We start from the raw sequence: 19,775 nt of genomic DNA, 5'->3' as shown, positions 1-19,775 counted from the left end.
ATGCTGGAGAAATAAGGGTTATATTCAAAGCTTTCAAATTGGGGTGATTTTGGTACAATGGAGGAGGATGTGTTACATACTCATTAATGCGAATCCGCATGCAATTCACCATAACATTGGTGGAGATGAACGCATGAGTTGAAATTAGGGTTAGGGTTTGGGTGGAAATTGAATTGAAACTTTTGAGCTCTGCGCAGCGGCTGATAATTGGGAAGGTAAATAGGTTAAGGCCTCATGTTGAAGCTCAATCACATGAAAGTTGAGATGGTAACAAAAAGATACTAACATAAAAGAAGTCTTGAAAGTTATTGGCTGGAGCCATCCAAAACAAAGTCGTTGAGGTGTTTTGAAATAAAAATGAATGGTGTTTTAGTAAAATTTATTATATAAGAGGAAAATTAAATTTTTAAAATATCTTTTATTTTTATTTTCTAATTTCAGGACAACTGCAGAAAATAATTTTATCGCAGGAGAAATATTTTTCCCATTAACGAAATGATCTTTGATCCCAAAAAATGAAAAAAATAAAATAAATGAATCAACTTTAATAAAATAAAATAAAAACTGAAGTAACATGAATTAAGAATGCTTAGATAAATCATTGTGTTCTGGCATGCTGCCAACTCAAATTTGAAACAACAGATTCAGATTTTGCGTTTTTCCTATCGAGTGCAAATTTTTTCTCATCCTTTGACCCTTTTCAGACCTCTCTTTGATTTATAATTAACACAAATATGCCAAATTTCCTTTCTTTCTTTCTTTCAAAAAGCTGGTAGTTTCAACTGATGATGACAAATATCCTTTTTTCTCAGGTGAATATTTTAATATATTATAAATCAAACGTACTCGTATATAAAATATTAATATTAATATTTTTTAGAATAACCATATAACAAACGTACTCATTACTGGTTACAATAAATTAAAGATGCACCAACACACCACTTACCAAAGAAAAATCATGAACGGAAGAATGGAGCATCAATACATCTATGTAATATACATGAAATAATATCAGTTAAAATAGCACAAGATAATATCAGTTACACATATTTTATACAAAAAATAAGTCAGTTCAAAACTTAGGTAGAAAATTGGTTCTAATACGAAGAGTTTTAAAAAATAAAGGAATTTTTTTAAACACATTGATTTTAACCTTCCAAGATTAGGCCTGACTCATTTATAAATAACAATTCTAGTTGAACTGTACATACATTGTTATTTACACGATAATCAAAGAATATATAGCATGAATGGCTAAACACAATAATACAAATAGCTATCTGCAAGCTAACACGCTTTACTATCTATCAAAATTGGAAAGGAAAGGAGCTTGGGATGCCCTTGGAGGAGTTATACGATTCTCCCCAGCTCTTGAGTTCAAAGGAGAAGCTTGTGGTATGAGCTCAGATAATCGAATCCTTTCACTTATAATTTTATTCTGTGCAAGAGTAAGCATCATCCTTTTTTGTTAGTTCTTTAAAATTAGATAAAGAAAACTTGGTATTCAAATTCACTCTACTCGTGTATTCTGTGCATACCTTAAACTTCAAATCCCGTTGTTCCATTTCAAGAGAAGTTATCTTATTCTTGAGCTCCTCTAGGGCCTCCTCAGCAATAGAAGGATTTACATCCGACATTGGTTTTGCTATTCCAGCAGCCTGGAAGTAAAGCATAACTGTGGGTTAGTATCTTGTTAAACTATTTCCTGCCTTTGTTTATTGCATTGGAGAGGTTGGGAGACAAGGGGTACACCAAGAACCACAAATCATTGTCGCTTACCTTCAAAACATTGGTGGACAATCTCAGTAATTGCTGTGCTAATTGTACTTTCTCTTCCTCGATCTCCTGTGGCATTATTCATTCAAATATTTAAACTGCCATTATATTTGGCGACTTAGAGCACAATATATTACTTAGGTAACTAACCTTCAGTTTTATCATCAGACGTTGCTCCTCATCAAAATCAACCCATGGTTTCGCCCCAGCTGAAGCACGAAGACGAGCAACGTCTTCTTTGACACGCGAATGGAAGATCTCTGCCCTCCGTAGCTTTGTGCTGAGTTCTTCGTTCTGTATCTTTAACTTGTTGTTTTCCTCCTGTTGCATTATTCCACGATCAGTCTCAAGATTGATTTCAGTGAAATGGAATTATAAAATTAAAGATAACCTGTCAATATTTAATTATTATTATTATTATTATTTTGGATATAGTACGTTGTCAATATTTTGAGTTTTAGCACAGCAAAAATAATGCAGGAAGCACAAACACACCTACTTGAGCTTCGACGTAAGTAAAATGATAATATCTTACCTTAATTTTAGCATGATGATGAATACGTTGCTGAAGGTTTTGCTGTCCAGACAGCTTCTTCATTTCTTCCTCCAGTTCCATTACTTTATTTCTCTTAGTTACATTTTCCATCTTCACAAAATAAGTACCCCCAAAGCCAGCCAATTAGAAATAAAAGAGAAAATCAATATAGAAAAAGAGGGGGAAAATTATTTTAATCTTCTACCTTTAACATTTCATTTTCTGTTTTTAGTAACTGGTCTCGCTGCCGAAGGTTTTCCAATGCAATTTGTGCAGCTGCCAATTCGGCTTGTTTCCTATTCATTTCTTGCAGCCATCTGACAGGTAGGGTTTGAGAATCATAAGAAGTGCGTGTGCAAGAAAGAAAAGCGAATATTAGTTTGACATGAGATCTATTCTCAACTCAAAAAATAAAACTATGAAATTAATTACCCTTGCCGCTCTTCAATAAATTCATTCAGCTGCTTCTTTAGTTTAATAACCTCCTGTTCCTGAATATAGCAAGAAACCCAGCTTAACTAAGCTTCAGCATGATAACAGCGCAATCTAGTTCAAAGTTTAGACTACCTTCTCTTGAGGTTCTAAAGTGAGAAATTGAGCTTTCTCTGTAATCTTCTGCACTTGCTGATTATCCAATAGTGACTATATTAACAAAAGAAAATTAAAGATTAAAGATGAGTGCCATTCGGCAAATGGAACTCTAAATGATCTTTTGTAAAAAAATATTTTTTTTTTCATTTTTACCATATGCTCATAACCATAAATTACATGACAACTATTTGTTTTTCCTCTTCTGTATCACAAACATGAAATACAAAAATACAAATGCATGCCAAGAAAAATTGCTTAAAATAGATGAGTACCACATAGGTGGTCATATCCAACTTTACTCCAAGTAAGTCTCGAATTACATCATGCGTCATGCTCTCAGCAGCTGCTAATCTAGCATTCAGTGAAAATATCTGGAGAAGGAAAAGGAAGAAACGAATTGAAGCCCATAAGCAAAAGCCAACAACTGTAGAATATGCAGTTGAAGAGAAAAGCCTACCTCTTTCTGTCGGCACGCTGCCTGGGATTCTAGTTCTTCAATGCGCAGTCTTGCAGCAGACAGCTCTTCAACCTTCTCATATTTTACCTGTTGTGCCAAGCCCAACCCAATGCATTTGAAAGGAGAACCAGAACCTCGAGATTTGGTGGCATTCTTCTCAGACTTGTTTGACAAAGCACTTGTGCAATGGGTAGAAAGCCCCTCAGGTTTGACTTGTTCAACCATGGCTTCCAATGCTCTGAACTGATTTAAAGAAATGATACATTTAAGATTATATTTAGCGTGAGAATAAAGAATACAATATTGAGCTCTATGGGCATAGTTGGTACCGCTGAGCTTTAAATCAAAACTAATATGACATCCAAGAATATTTTATTCAAGACAATTACTATAATTACTAACTTTCTGCTTGTACTCCTGTGCATGTGCTTCAGCATGCAAATTTAGCTCCGAAATATGATCTTTCATTTGTGCGATCTGTCAGAAACAAGCCAAGAAAAATTGAAATTTTACTATTGCAAGAAATTTCAATCCAAAAGACATAATTAATCGTGGTTTGAAAATCCTACCTCTGCATCCTTTTCTGCTGAATCCCTCTTAAGAACCTGTATGTGATTTAGGGCTTCTTCAAGGCTTTTCTCTTTTTCATCCAAAAATCTACAGAAATTTAAATAGAAACAGGAAAAATACTTTATAGTATTAGATTTATGGACTAGCATGCAGATCCGCATTTGTCTATGATATAGAAGCCATATATACACAAAAGGAAGCTCAACCTTTTCATGTCACCATCAGCATTTTTAACATTTTGCATCTGATCTTTTAATGCGTGGAGCTCCAATTCTAGATCTTCTCTTTGCAGCCGTTGTCGTTCAGCTTCTCCTTTAATGATGTCAACCTGACCAAAACAAACAATGAAGTGTAAAGTCTATGAAGGTAGACAAGCTTCCTATCAAATTACCAAAAACAATGAAAACTCACTTTGTTTTCTAATACATTTACAGTGTTTTCCAGCTCTTCAACAGATCTCTCTAGAAGTTTCACCTCTGCTTCCTTGTCTTCAGCATAAACTTTTCTTGTTTCTGCCATCTGCCATTATTGTAACAAATTTCAGATAGAAAACAAGAAAGAAAACAATCTTTCAGCTGGTTCACAATTTTTTCCTTTGATTGTTGAGTTTATCCTAAGTGCAAAAGCAAAAAATTGACCAGAGGGAAAATTATTTTTCAAAGATCAAACATTTAATGTTAGGTTATAAACATCATGATTGTACTGTATGTTTTGCTTCCTTTGGTACATCAATCTCTACGGAATTCTGAGTCTCAACTTCCGCTCTCTTAATTGTTAATCTAAATTGCATAACGTTGTACAGACACCGAAGTTGAAAAATGTGTGAAGCTTCCTATCTCTATAAACTGTACAAAGTACAAATCCCAAATTGATATGGCTTGCTATATCATTTGACATGGAAAAATATATATTGACATGTTAGAGATGCTGAAGATACAAATATTCAGTGACTCCTTAAGATATGATACTACAGAACAAAGTTCTTCATGTTGAGTCATTGATTATTCACAATTAATGTCATTGATGTACAGACACCAAAGTTGAAAAATGTGTGAAGCTAGGAATTTCTACAAACTGTACAAAGTACAAATCCCAAATTGATATGGCTTGCGATATCATTTGACATGGAAAAATATATATTGAAATATTCAGCGACTCCTTAAGATATGAAACTACAGAACAGAGTTCTTCATGTTGAGTCATTGATTATTCACAATTAATGTCATTGATGGAAAACATGATGCATTATTGATCAATAAAAGCATTACCTTCTGAGCTTCTTGAGCGATTCCTTCATTAGCTTCTGATTGTGCTTCAGCTTTTCCAAGCCTTTCTTTGAGGCAAATTATCTGACCCTGAAGTTGATCCCTCTCAATAGTGAGTTCATCGAGATCACTACTCATATTTTTAATTGAATTATTCATTTGGCTAAGAACACTGCTCATTTCCAAGATTTCATCTTCTAAGCTCTCTGTTATCTTCCTTCTTTCTGTTAGCTCATCATCAGCTAGTTTTCTTGCTTCCAAGGTCTCTTCAATATGAGTTCTAAGTTCTTGATTTTCTCTGACTTGCAACTTTAGAGCCTCACGTTCTTTTGAGAGATCCAACTCAAGAGCTGTAATTATGTCTGATTTGTCCTGCAACTGAGCTTCAAGTGACTGACAGTTCACAGCAATGTCAGCAAGCTCACCTGATTTAACAGCAAGCTCCACTTCTAATGCTTCCATTGTAGCCACCATTTCCTCAATTTCATCCTTTTGGTCTTTACTGATAGATGCGGATTCCTGCAGTAAGCTCATATCATACAGCAACCCTTTTATTACATCATCCTTTCGAGATGACTCAACCTGTAGTAAGCTCTGCATTCTAGTTAACTCTGAATCTCGTAGGTTCAACTCATTCTTAAGTCTGCAAGATGAATTTTCCAACATGTTGTTTACTTTCTTCAACTCTGTATTTTGATGTTCAAGAAAAGAAATCTGATGGAAAGAAAATTCAGAAGCCACATCCTTCTCTATGAGATCACCAATTACTTTATCATAATCTGCTTCAAGATCTAGAATCTTATCCAGCAGTCTTTTCTTTGCCTCCTTAACATCAACAAGTTCACCCTTCAATGCATTATTAGAACAAGTAACATCATCCTTTCGAGATGACTCAACCTGTAGTAAGCTTTGCATTCTAATTAACTCTGAATCTCGTAGGTTCAACTCATTCTTAAGTCTGCAAGATGAATTTTCCAACATGTTGTTTACTTTCTTTAACTCTGTATTTTGATGTTGAAGAAAAGAAATCTGATGGAAAGAAAATTCAGAAGTCACATCCTTCTCTATGAGATCACCAATTACTTTATCATAATCTGCTTCAAGATCTAGAATCTTATCCAGCAGTCTTTTCTTTGCCTCCTTAACTTCAACAAGTTCACCCTTCAATGCATTATTAGAACAAGTAACATCCTTTAGAAACTCATTATTTTTTTCAAGGATCTTGTTTACTTTTCCCATCTCTGTAATCCTTAAGATGTTCTGATTCAATTCCACCAATAGGCCCTGCCTTTCCACTTTTGTCTGCTGAAGTTCTCTTTTCAGAGTGTAAACTTCAACTTCCTTGTCCATCAAAATTTGTTCAGCTAGCTTAGTTTCTACCTGGAAAAAGATTGTTTCTTTCTTCAATTTCTCAATTAATGTAGAATACTTGACACGATGCTCCTCTATATCAGATACATAATATGCCATATTTTTTAATTCAGAAGTATGGATGAGTGACTCAAAGTCTTTCGCATACCAATCTGCCATAAAAAATTCAGCTTGAGACTCAATGGCCTCTAGTTTCTGTTTCAGTAGTTTCTCTTGATCTAAAAGGGATGTCACAACGTCAGTATTACTTAGATCCAATTCCCGCATCAACATAGCAAGTTGGGATCCCATTTCGTTAGACCTTTGCAACATCATCTCCTCCTGAAGCTGTAGGTCTGATATGTTTTTGGCAAAAGTGTTTAGCTTGATGGTGATCTCCCCAGCTTCCATTTCCTTCCTAGTAATGCGATCAAAACTGTTCTTTATGTCAGCCAGCAGTTTCCCTTTCAAGATTCTGCACATGTCTAGCTCTTGCCTCGTCCTAAAATTGTGTTCCTTCAACTCACTTATGATAGAGTTTGATTCACACAAGCCATGTGAAAGGAAACCATTTTCTGCATGCATCCCTGTTACTGTTTCCAGTAGAATACCCATGTGACAGAGGTGTAGCACAGACATAGCACAGTCTTTTAAAATTATCTGAGACCATATCTCCTCAAGCCATGGTTGTATTAACTTAGTGGAATATAAAAATTGAGACTTGAAGCACTCTAAATCACAAGCTATAGACATGGAATTTTCCTTCGTCATCAATTGGACCTCTTTAATGACATCATCCAGCTTCACAACAAGATCCTTTGTTTCTATAAGATTTGATTCAACAAGGTCATCCATCTCCTGATTCTTCAAATCAACAACAGTTTGTAAGCTCTCAACCTTGCGGACTAATATACCCTTCTCATTGAGTAATGTGACTTCTCTTTCTTTCAGTCTTTCAATATCAAGCTTCATTGACTCATTAGCTATCATTAATTCATTGATCATAATATCTGCTTCTTTCATTGTATATTGGGCTTCTTCAAATTTAGCAAGAATACAGGATGCCTCTTCAGCTTTCTGAGTTGTAATGATCTTTGCGTTTCCAACTTCAAGTTCAAGCCACTGCATGGAGCATGTTATGAAGTTGTTGAATGTTAAAATTATTCAATTAACCTTAAAACTGAAGTGTCCGTCAACATTAAGGAGGACAAGCACCAGACAACAAGAAAAGCAAGTAAATGCACATAATCAACACAGAATTAAGCATACACCAATTTCTTTTATTAGCAAATGGAAGAGACAAAAACAGCAGGAGAGGTTTCACAGTGAACATCATATTTAATTCATAAAAGGATTACCTCTTTCTTTTGATACCAATGGGAAATAGCTTCTCCCAGAGGTTTCTCCAGGTCTCTAAGTTTGTGAATGAGTACTTCAATCTTGACTTTGGATTGCTCTTCAAAGTGGCTCATAGATCCTTGTAGGGCAAGTATCTGAGTTGTGAGGCACTCCATGCTTTGCCGACTCTGCTTTTCACACATTGACATCTCCTTTTTCTCTTCATGTAATCTGGCCATCTCATTTTGCACTTCTTTTAAGCTTTCAAGAGCACATTCTATTTCTTTTCTCAAAAGTGTAATGGTAACATCTCTTTCACATGATGCTTCCTTGCAAACTCCTCTTGATTTCTGGTCTTTCTTCTTGTATCCATTTTCAACCAATTTAAAGGGTAAGTCCGCCAGGTCAACTATAGGTTCTTCAACAGAAAGTGGATCTGAATCATTGTTTTGATGAGTTTCAGAACTTGTCTGCAAAAATGCCAAAATAGCAGATGCTAAACAAAAACCATTCACCACAGCCATGAATGAAATAAATGTGACAGAATCTAAGTAATCTATCAGAAATCAACAGTAGCTTACCTTTGGTTCACCATTATCACCATATGACGAGCATACATCCAAGGAATTTCTATTATCAAGACCTTCTGAATTGTCTGCAAATGAGGCTATGCATGACCTGATCGAAGAGACACCATCTTGTAACGTTGCTAATTGCTCCCTTGTCTCAGAAATAGCATTCTTTTCAATATCTTCAAGCTTTTGTTCCAAAGCACAAGAATTTTCTTGCTCCTCAGAAAGCTTCTGCCATAATTTGTCACATCTTTCCTGCAATTCTGCTATCTGTCTCTCAGCTTGTACAAGTGAAGTGGACTGATCGATGAGAAGGGCATCCTTCCTATGATTAGTCTCTTCTAATTCACTAAGCAGAAGATCCTTGAACTTTAGATCACCAAGGTAACCAAGATTCACTTCTGACAATCTATTCACAACAACAAAAGCCACAGTTGCACAATTTGATGCTCTGCTGATATGATCTTCTGCCATTATCAACTGTTGCTTCAGCTCTATCACAGTAGATGTTTTTTCACTTAGCTGTGATGTCAGTAGGAGAATTTCTTTCTCTTTTTCAGTGCATTCCTTCTGGTGAGCTTCAGTAATTACCAGTGCTGCACTTCGTAAGGACTTCAGCATACAATCCATATCACTTCTTTTATTGCTTGCATCTTCCAAACATCTTCTGAGTTCATCAATTAATAATTCTTTTTCAGAGATTTTTCTAACCACCATGCCAACTTGTTCAGAAATCCAGATCCTTTTTTGAGGAAATGAATTGCTTATATGGCCAAGTTCATCAGAGGCATCAACAAGTGCCTCACATCCATCAGCAAGAATCTCTTCAATCTCAGAGGTTAAAAGTTCCCATTCTTCAGCCAGGGATCTTAGTTCTAGGTCTTTCTGCCCAAGCTCTTCCCTTAAACTTTGGTTATCATCAACAACAGCAAACAATTTTCCCTGCACCTCCTTCAATTCAGTTTCCAATTGCACTATACTTTCTTTCATTTCTATTTCCTTCAAATGACTATCATGTACTTGATGCTCGAGCTGGACAAGTTCTTCCTGCATACAGACAATTACCTCAGCAGTTTCAGCCTCAGCCTGCCGACACACTTCATCTATCTCTTCCTCATTAGAAATCTGAAATGCACGATCACTTTGGTACAACAGGTTCAGTTGCTTGGCTTTTTCAAGAGAATCATGCATCCTTCTGAATTTTACCTGTAAGGTGGACTCATTTTCAATCGCTGAATGATTTGAAGGAAAATTATCCTTTAACTCTTTAGAAGCAAGTTGGTTCTTCAAGGCCATGATCTCACGCTCTTGTTTCCTCATAAGCTCCAGATAATTGCTGTTCTTGTTCCTCATCTCTTCTATCTCTTTGATTGATAAAATTTGCTGTGATTCAAGAGCTTCAATGACAGATTTTGTCTCTTTCAGCTCATCGTCTGCATCTTCTAATTGTTTGCTTGTCAGCAAAAGCTTGTCTTTTGCCATCTGCAAATCCAGATTTAAGCATGTTGTTTGCTCCTCCAATATGCCACGGTAGTCCCTCTCTTCCTTCAGAATGATCTTTGTTATATCTAATTCCAGGTGCAAATTCAACATATCATCTGTGTGTTTTAACATTTGAGGTTCATGCTTCACCACCATCTTAGGTGGAGGTGCCTGAGCTTTGCACGATGCTTCATTTATAGAAACCTGAAAAAATAATAATAATAAATAAACATTATTTCACATAACACTGAACTATCACACACAACAAGAGGATTAATAAACAATAATTCTGTCGGAGACAAAGAACATAATGTGTGTGAATATATTAGCTTGGAAGTTTATAATTCTGCAATTTGCAAAAGGTCCAAAAATATTAACATGATTGAGTTCATAATAAGCCTTCCATGCAATTACCACATGCATTCTCCTCCTCTTACTGATTTTTACAATATAGTAAAGAGTAAAACCGGGAGATGTTATATCAGAATAACCACACTACCTTTGTGGCATTCGTGCTGCTCAGCATCGAGTGAAAAGAGTCTAATTCCCTGTATAAATATGCAATACAAAAAATTAGGATAGTTACCGCCAAAAAGCTCCAATCTGCTTGTGTATCACCAAATGAACTTCAACAAGAGAACAAAAATCATACCTACTGAGTTTTGCATTCTCCTCTAAGCAATAATTTAAGTTATGCCTGCATTCCTGTAACTCGTGATGGGCATTTCTTAGCTGCAATCCATGAACAGAAGAGGTCACACATCACAATTTTGAACAGAAAAAATGTTAAATTTATTATAAAGGCAGGAATAAAACCTCTAGATCAACAGATTCATTTTCTTTCCTGCAGCACTGAGCTTTCTGCACCAATAGTAATTGGACACTGTTAGAAATATGTATTTTAGCATATATGTGAACAATCAATTAGTGCTTTAATTAAGGAGCTATTTTAGGATTTGATTACTATTCTAATAATGATTGTACTTCATACCATGCTAGTATAAATATATCCTTTTGTGGTCTGGTTTAGACACATAATTTCAGCATAGTTTGTATTTTCACGTGCAACAATCACAAGAACTAAAAAAGAAAAACAAAGAGGACAGCGAAAAAGGGAATGAAATGTTCAAAGAATGGAAATTATGAACCGCATAGGTAGTTTATAGAGACTGACCTGAGGTTGAATGCCATAATTTGAATCACCCTGTATGGAGTTTCTTCCATGAGATTGAAGCAACTGCAGAACAAAGGTTTTCCAATCATAAAAGCTTCAAAACAAGGAATCTAGAAGGGAAATTATTTCTGCATTAGATTCTAGAGACACGTGTACCTGTTCCCTCAAAGTAGATACTTCAGCCAATAGAATCTCTCTCTCCCCTTCTTCATAGAACTCTTGATATCTGTGATAGTCATGGTAAGCAACTGTTAAAAAGTAGAGAACATTACTTACTCATTGTCTTGGGAAAAAGGATATATCACCTTCTAAGTTGGTCTAGAAGCCTGATATTCTCCACAGCAAACCGAGTAACTTCAGGATTTCGATCAAGTTTGCCCTGAAGTATCTGAATCTCATCAGAAAGTGCTTTATTCTCTTCCCGCAAAAATGTATCCGAAGGAATAGAACCAGCAATTAGTGATTCCAATCTACGAATTTTGTCTTCACGAAACCTAAGCATCATTTTGCAGCTCCTAGTGTCTTCCTCTCTTTGATGAACCTGAGCAACAATGGGTTTACGGATAAAGAGTGAAAACACAGTTGAAATGTAAAACTCAAAAAGCAAGAAACCTCATAAAAGAAATACCAAATGGTTTAATTGTTCAATTTCTGCTTCTAGTTCCTTAATAGAAGCTTCTGCCATCTGCTCCCTTCTCAAAGCACCAGCAAGAGTTGTCTCCAATGATTTCAGCTGGGTCAAAAATGATTTTGAATATTATAAAATAATTGATGGTGTGAGGGAAATAAAATAATAGTCACTTCATGCGGATGCTGAAAATGGTATAACTTGCTTCTAGCAATAGATATAGCTTAGCCACAAGCTAACAGGCCAGAGCACAAGGCTTCCACCATCATGGGATCTTGGGAAGGTCCTATGTACACGCAGCCTTAGCCGTATAAACAGAGAGATTGTTTCCGCAACTAGAACTTGTGACCCCCTAGTCATAATGCATTGCCTTACCATTGGCCAAGGCTCACCCTCCCATAGAAGCTAATAGTATAGTCGCAACTTTTCTTTCTACTTAGGACAGTTATCTCATATAAAACACATATGACGAATTACAAAGGAAAAACCTTTAATTAATTATATCTTGAAGGACAAAGCAGGAAAAATAATAGAAACATCAGTTCAATCATCAAGCATAAATTCTGTCATTTGACTGGTCCTTCATTAACCTAGCAAAATCCAAGTATACCTGTTTGTGGGACATTCTGATGCCTTTGGATTCATAGTTAAGCATATCATCATCATGTTGTTCAACCATATCAGGTGCGTTTTCTAAGCAACAATCTTCTAGTGATTGTTTTATATCTCTAACAGATGCCAGAGGAAATGACAAAGACCTGGAGACATTCTGATGTCGTTTAAGGGTCGAAAGCTCCTCCTGCCCCAAAATTTCACCAGTTGAGTTTATTTATGAACTACTGACACACATAGCTTATACTACAAGAAATATCTGATATCACCTTCAAAAGCCGAATTTGATGTTGTAAAGCAATTACATCCCCAGTAGAATCTTCGTTCACCACAGCCTAAAAGAACAAGACACAGAATGTACATTGGTCGATGACATTCATTCCTTTCAACACAATTCAGATTGATCATAGAATGGCACTCACATTATTTTGAATAAGTTTTGCTCTCTGAGCAAACTTAAGTGTATTCAATGTTTCTGCAGCACAGCTGCAAAAGTGAAATGAGTAAAGCTCCATCATTCTTTTCTGGCATCTTGTAGAATTTCAATGAAGAAAACATAGTTCCAAACAAATGAACAAACCAGATAGAAGGGCTGACATTGGCAATGATCATTGTTTTCGAGTTTCCACCAAGAGAGTCCTGTATTTTATGCCAAAAATAGTGATGAATAAGAAGAATCCTGAGAATGAAGATGTCAAAGGAAACCAGTAAATATCAACCTGAAGAAGAAACGTTAGCCTAGAGTCTCTATAAGGGACATGTCTCTGCTTCCCATTTGCCACATCCACTAGTATCATAATTACATGACTGCAAGCACGATTAGAGAAAACAAGTTACTTCATGAGAAAGCAGAAATAAGACAATTATATCTAAAGAATTGAAATTATGTATTAAGGTAAAAAAAATACCCCAAGGTTGATAACGATTTATTGATGTTAGCTGCTTCCTTTAAACGCTCGCCCTCAGCACCAGAAGTTTTCTGTCTGTTATAAATGATCATTTGATTATCAAATAGATATACATATCCCAAGCCACATTTGGTTCAACTGATCTAGAAGCTATGTCGTACCTTTCTGAACCAGCTAGATCAACCAGGTTCAACCTTGCAAAACGATAATTAGTTGTAGACTCCTTTTCCCATGTGCTCTCAATTACACATGTAAAAACACTATGGGACCTACTGCTCTCTCTATTCATGTTTGTTGCTGCAACTTTTCTATTTGCAGAACCCTACATGTCAGAGACTACAACTTAATGGAAGAAAGTGCATGCCAATGCAAATCTATGTAATGCATTTAAATAACAGGGAGAGGGAGATTTAATTGGAGATGCCTCAAAATGAACAAGATAGTCCCAAAGACTGGTACCTGAATAAGAAGCCTTATAATGTCACTCACACTTTGAACCACAAACTCAGATAGATTTTCAACATAAACACCCTTCTTGACATCCTCCCGCAGCTATTAAGAATAAGGGGCAATGAGAACTAATTAAAAATGCTTTGACAGTCATGTGGTGAGTAGACTTACTAGCAAATTAGAAGATGAGGGATCAAGTAGATCTGTAATTTGTTCATTGTAAATCTCCAAGAAGGAACACTTGCAGTTGTATTTTAAGTTCTCATCTCTTCGACTTTCCTCTTCCTGGAAATTTCGTGGGGAAAGGAAAAACAAAAATATGGATTAATGATCTGTACAGACCATAAAAATAGGCTTGTTATATATATATAGAAAAATGAAGTAGCAATGAGTGAAGAATTTACAGCTTGGATCCTGGCAAACAAAAACTCAAATATACGTGGAGTCATTCCACGATGGGGACTGGGCTTCACATCTAAATCATCAATTTCACCAAGCATTGTATATGTTTTCCCACTTCCTGTCTGCAAAATAAACAGACTCATTCATCATCTTACCATTAAAAAAACGAAGAATTTCGTTACCCATCATAATCAAAGCACTGTCGCTTATTTTCTTCGAATTATGCTACAGAATATGTTACAGAACACCAGAGCATACAATCTCTCAACAGATGGCATACATTGTAAACTTGACAACTTTGTGGCAAATTTCCTGCACACAAAGCTAAAGTTCTGCATAAAATAACTGAAACAGCCAAGCCATGCTAGATTTTTCTGTTTAGGAAAACATGCTCCCATCCAACTTTTTAGTACTGCACATACCTATAGACATAAATCAATGCAGCAATGACAAACTGAAGCTCCCAATTTATGATGCACAAAAAGTTTGACTTAATGCAGTGTCACTGTTTGGTAATGGGAAAAATAAGTAGCCAAGTAAACAGCACTCAATCTTAAGAGTGACTGATAGCACAAATTCTGAATAAATTTTGAATCGTAATAACAACCAATAGGCATTACATTGGAACCTGAGCATTGAAATCTGCATATCTACATGCTAACAAATGCCTTAATGTTGCATTGCATATAATGAAGAGTACCAATTAACAGAAAAAAACAATGAGATAACCTCAAGACGAAAGAATGGCTTAGTTCAGGACAATACCTGTCCATATGCAAACATACAGCTATGGTATCCTGAAAGGCAGTTTTCTACCATTGGAAGACCAGCCATTCTGAAAATCATTTCCTACAAAATCACAAATTGGAGACAGAAATTAATAACTACGTCCAAAGAAATTTATGCATGAAACTGTCTTTTAAAAGTTATCTCACCTGGTCTACTGTTTCACATGCAACGTGGTCAAATGTGAATCGATTTTCTGGTTGCCCAATCCAAGTAATGCACTGAGCGCTTTCTTGTTTCAGGCATCTGTTATAGCCCTGTATACTCCTCTCCATGCTATTGGGAGGACGAACACGAATAATAACCTATGCATGTTGAAAATTCACATCACAATAAGCATCCAGAAGAGATTGTACCAATTATCAAATTGGACCCCATCCCGCTCACTCACCTGTACATTGTGATTAATCCAGAATGAAGAATCTTCTTTGAGATCAAAGTGAGGCACTTCGACCGTATTAACAACCGTGGGAGTGCAAGACGAACTCGGAACCCCTTTATACAATGCAGCATAGCTCCCCAAACGAGCACTGAAGCTTCCATCAGCCTTGCTCCGAACCGAGCTCGGAGGAGGCTTAGTCACACTCTTGGTTGGAGTGCTCTGCGTCGAATTGCTCTCGGAACAAGCCGTGGCATTAGAAACTGCTCTGCGAGTCACCCGAGGAGTGACATTTCCAACACCAGATCCTCTCCTATCATCACACAAGGACGAAGCGGCGTCGTTCTTGTGAGCCCACCCGAACCGGTGTTGTTTCCACACCAATCCTCCTCCTCCTCCTCCTCCTCCTCCTCCTCCTCCGTGTTTATCCGGAGTCCGAAGCTCAGCTCCTCCTCTTCCCTTATTGATCTTCGAAGGAGTTCTATCAGTCTTGCTTTCACAACTCGCATCAGGCTCTTGAATTGTTTTCAGTGGAGGTCTAGAACCTTCCGCGCCCCTCTGAGCAGCAGCCGATGAATCCTGAGGATCCACATTCTCCATTTCTTCGTGTTTGTCGGGATTTCGGCGTGGGAATTTCAAATCTCTCAGCATTCTACCATACAGAAAAAAAATCCCGGAAAATTTAAATAAATAAATAATAATAAAAAGTGAGCTTCGTATTTGAATCAAGAAAGTTTTGCATTTTCAAACAAGTGTGAGCAGTACCTGAAAGAGGAATTGAAGAACAAAATTCCGAATCGACGAATTTGAGGAATCGTGAAGTTGCTTTGTTTTCGATTTTTTTTTTTCTGCTTCAATCTGAGTTCAGCAAGTTGTTGCTAGGGATTTGATACTGAACTGAAATGATTAAGTTCAACATAGATCGAAGTCATTCATTCACACACACAGACTCTCTCTCTCTCTCTCTCTCTCTCTCTCTCTCCCTCTCTGTGTGTGAGGCTTTGGTTGGGGTTTTCAGCTTGATTTCAAAATCGCATTTGAAATAGACGAAATGAAAAGGGACTCTGCAATGAACGGATGAGATTTGATTCTCAATGAAAGTAAATGTGATCGCGGTATCGGGATTTGAATTGTGATGGGCATTTTGGTCATTAAATGTTGGTCCACAACTACTAAAACGATTCAAACATTCAACGGCTAGATGCTATTATGGATCATGGTTCCTGGTGGCCCTGGGATTTGAGCTCTGTTATCAGTTTAATCTTGAATTGGGTTGGGTTGAGTAAGGTCCATCACTGTTTACTATTGTCTAAGGTTTTCTTTACGTGGGCCACATAGCTTAACTAAATTATGAGGAAAAAAAATAAAAATAAGAGTAAATACATTTTTTAGTCCTCAACAAATTTCATGACGTCCGCTTTTGTCCCTAACAAATAAAAATGTTCATCGTGGTCAGTAAGAAATTTAAAATGGACCCATTTTAATCCCTTTAGGGACTAATATGAGTCTTTTTTGAATTTGTGTTGGACCACGATTTCTCAACTAAATGGATCCATTTTTAATTTCTCAGGGATCACGATGGGTTTTTTTATTTGCTAGAGACTAAAGCGGGCATCGTAAAATTTGCTGAGGACCAAAAAGGATATTTACTTAAAAAATAAATATTACTCGGATGTATTTATTGAAATTGAACTTTATAGCGTTGAGTATATATGATTTTTTAAAATTTATCAAACTCCATATTTGTTACTAGCTTCATTCATCAAGCTTAGAATCACGTAGATGAATTTTTAGTCCTCATGTAAGTATAAATGTAATTAAACGAGTTCATGTAGTAAAATTTAGGAGCGTAATCAGGAAAACTAAAAATTTGCCCATAACACATAATAAAAACAAGTTAGAACTTAAAAATAAAAATAAAAAATGGAACTGCGACACTAAAATATTAGCGTTTAGATTATAAAATTAAACCCGAAGGTCAAACCCAGACAAAATTTTAATTTTGTTTTAAAATCTGACCTGATCGAGAATCAACTTCAGAATTATTTAAATTTAAAAGAATAGCGTGTTATGAATATTTATTAAAAGACAGATGTCTATAAAATTTTACTTGATCTTGATTTGATTGAGAATTAATTATAAATAATAAAAACTTATATTTAACTGAAATTCATTTATATGAAAATTTGTATTTATTTTTTTATTTTATTTGGTTCTAGTTATCCCACCTCTGAATTCAAAATATCTTTTCGTGCCTTAAAACACATTTGATATTTATTGATTAAGGTATTTATTATTATTTTTTTAAACAGATTATCGGATCAGCATTTCTATCATTTGAGTAATGACTTAATTAATTTGAAGATTCCATTTGTATTTTATTCATTAATATATTATTGATAAATATTCTTAATTGATATAGTTTATCTTATATTAATTTTGTTATTTTTTAAAAAACTACATGAATGTTCATTATGTTTGATTCCTTGAAAAATAAGGAAAACCACAAAAAGAAAGTGCTTTGATTATTCAAATAGTATAACTAATTAATGCCCAAAACATAACAAAATACAAAAAGTATTGTAATTAATTCTGAGTTGTTCTAACTCTGTATTTCACAAAAAAAATTAGTCCTATCCTATGCGTTATTTCATCATATATCTAACATCAATAAAAATTGTTATGTGACTCCATTGCTCTTTGTATTGTCCCCAGATAGTTTTCAGTCAAGAATAATATATGCAAGAGAAAACACTTTATTGGTTTTATATCTTGAATGTACAATTAAACTAAAGGAAAAATTATTCTTATTTTACATGAGATAAAAAAAAAAATTTACGCATCTTTCGATACTGTGTCATCTTTTTTTTTAGATGGTAGAGCTCACAAATTTGTCTCTATGACATGAAATAACTTATCTCTTTTAACATGAAATTAACAAAATCCTTAAACTAATGTGGTCGAGAAAAGATTTTAGAAAACATTATAAACTAATTTCATGTATTACTGTGGCTGAACAAAATAATAATCTATTAATCAGGGTCGACAATTGGCTCTTTTCTGAAGTAAGGGCATCATCATGGCGTAGATATGGTCCAGGCCGCAATAGTAGGCAAAGTAATAATAGTGGTAGTCATGATACCAAGAAGAGATATTCAAAGAAATGTTATCGTCGTAGTAGTATAATAATAATAATAATAATAATATCTCCAAAAACCCTATCAAGCCATTAAGGAAAAGTTTTGCTGAGAAATAATAATGATAATAATAATAATAATAAGGGCAATTTATATCCACGTAAAAATATTAAGTTTTACTCTAAATTTTAGTAGTTGAATTTCGTGTATCTAACAATTATGATTTTTAAAAATTAATAATTAAATAATGAGTATGATCTAATGAGATATAATTGTTAGATTCACATGAATCAATGTTTATTCTAAAATTTTCATAAGAGTAATAATTGTGTTAACAATGATTCACTTTTTCTGCAGTCAATGTAAATTAATTATCTACATTGAGTCTAAAATAACTTCATTTTAAGGCGAAAATCAAGGTATTTTTGTAATTATAATTTATTTCAGAGTTATAATAATCTTTCTCATTATAATTTTTTTATTTTTTATTTTTTTTTGTACATATTTTTTTTTTTAATTTTTCAACTCAAAACAATGTTGTTTTGGAAGTAAATCTAAATAAATTATCTACATTCTCTATAGAAAATTAAAGCTTATTAATAATAATAATAATAATAACGGTAACAAGATCACCCTATCTATCAGTCTACAAGTAGCTTATAAAAATAAAAAGTAACCTTTGGAAATTGATGCTCTTTGGTTGGTAACCGATCTTGAATTTAAAAAAATATATAGAAAAAACAGATCAAATCAATTGACCGTTCGCTATATTGAATTCCAGCAACATAGGGAAGTTCGTTGTAAATCACGACGTTGAAAAACCCCTTCGTCAAATACTCAACAAATGCACCCAACTAAATTTTTGGTTGACCAACGCCATAGCCATAGGTTGGCTCAACCCATAATATAAATTTTGGGAGATTTAAGTCGCCCCTAACTGATAATTAGAATCATATAATAAAAAAAAATGGGTTGACGATACCCAAAAAAAAAAAAAAAAAGTTGAACTTCCTTTCACGTTCAATTTTAGACAATTTAGAGCAGAAGGAAGATTCCAACTACCAGTCCGATGAATTGAAAATCCCTTAATTGACGTGTATTGTAAGGAACAAATATATAGTTAAGTATTACGGAACAAATGAGGTAGATCCCCGGAAGCTGAATAGGTTAGATAAGAATATGTGTTCATTAATTCTGGACCTGTTCCAAACTCCAAATTAGTTCATAGAAAACCTATAAAATTATCGAGAGAGGGGATAATATAAAAAAAAAACAAATATATGAACATGTATTGTAACGTGTATTGCACATCATTTCTCGGTAGTTAACATAAACTATAACAAAATGGGATAGGATATTG

At 34.9% G+C, this 19,775-nt stretch overlaps 1 protein-coding gene across 1 annotated transcript; it reads right to left on the bottom strand.

The window, feature by feature from the left end:
- Window positions 1–1,303: 1,303 nt before the first annotated feature.
- LOC133310238 (kinesin-like protein KIN-12D) lies at window positions 1,304–16,103 on the bottom strand. The gene is made up of 38 exons (XM_061511134.1): window positions 16,044–16,103; window positions 15,291–15,930; window positions 15,049–15,204; window positions 14,879–14,962; window positions 14,116–14,235; window positions 13,883–13,996; window positions 13,721–13,813; window positions 13,423–13,583; window positions 13,262–13,336; window positions 13,073–13,160; window positions 12,934–12,992; window positions 12,776–12,839; window positions 12,623–12,688; window positions 12,352–12,540; window positions 11,742–11,846; window positions 11,419–11,654; window positions 11,246–11,339; window positions 11,114–11,176; window positions 10,756–10,800; window positions 10,558–10,671; window positions 10,431–10,487; window positions 8,503–10,143; window positions 7,906–8,355; window positions 5,201–7,669; window positions 4,344–4,451; window positions 4,139–4,260; window positions 3,932–4,019; window positions 3,765–3,839; window positions 3,363–3,605; window positions 3,178–3,276; window positions 2,882–2,956; window positions 2,747–2,805; window positions 2,520–2,631; window positions 2,315–2,425; window positions 1,930–2,100; window positions 1,783–1,848; window positions 1,542–1,661; window positions 1,304–1,441 (listed from the first exon to the last, which is right to left on the bottom strand). The coding sequence occupies exons 2-38, from the start codon at window positions 15,927–15,929 to the stop codon at window positions 1,304–1,306; spliced, it is 8,769 nt and encodes a 2,922-aa protein (XP_061367118.1). The 5' UTR covers window position 15,930; window positions 16,044–16,103.
- Between the last annotated feature and the right edge of the window lie 3,672 nt (window positions 16,104–19,775).

Source organism: Gastrolobium bilobum, unplaced genomic scaffold (assembly GCF_033153095.1).
Source record: "Gastrolobium bilobum isolate Gb01-03AN ecotype WA unplaced genomic scaffold, APGP_CSIRO_Gbil_v1 utg354, whole genome shotgun sequence".
Lineage (NCBI taxonomy): Eukaryota > Viridiplantae > Streptophyta > Magnoliopsida > Fabales > Fabaceae > Gastrolobium > Gastrolobium bilobum.
Note: the sequence above shows the minus strand (reverse complement) of the source record. Positions and strands in the feature narration are given on the sequence as shown.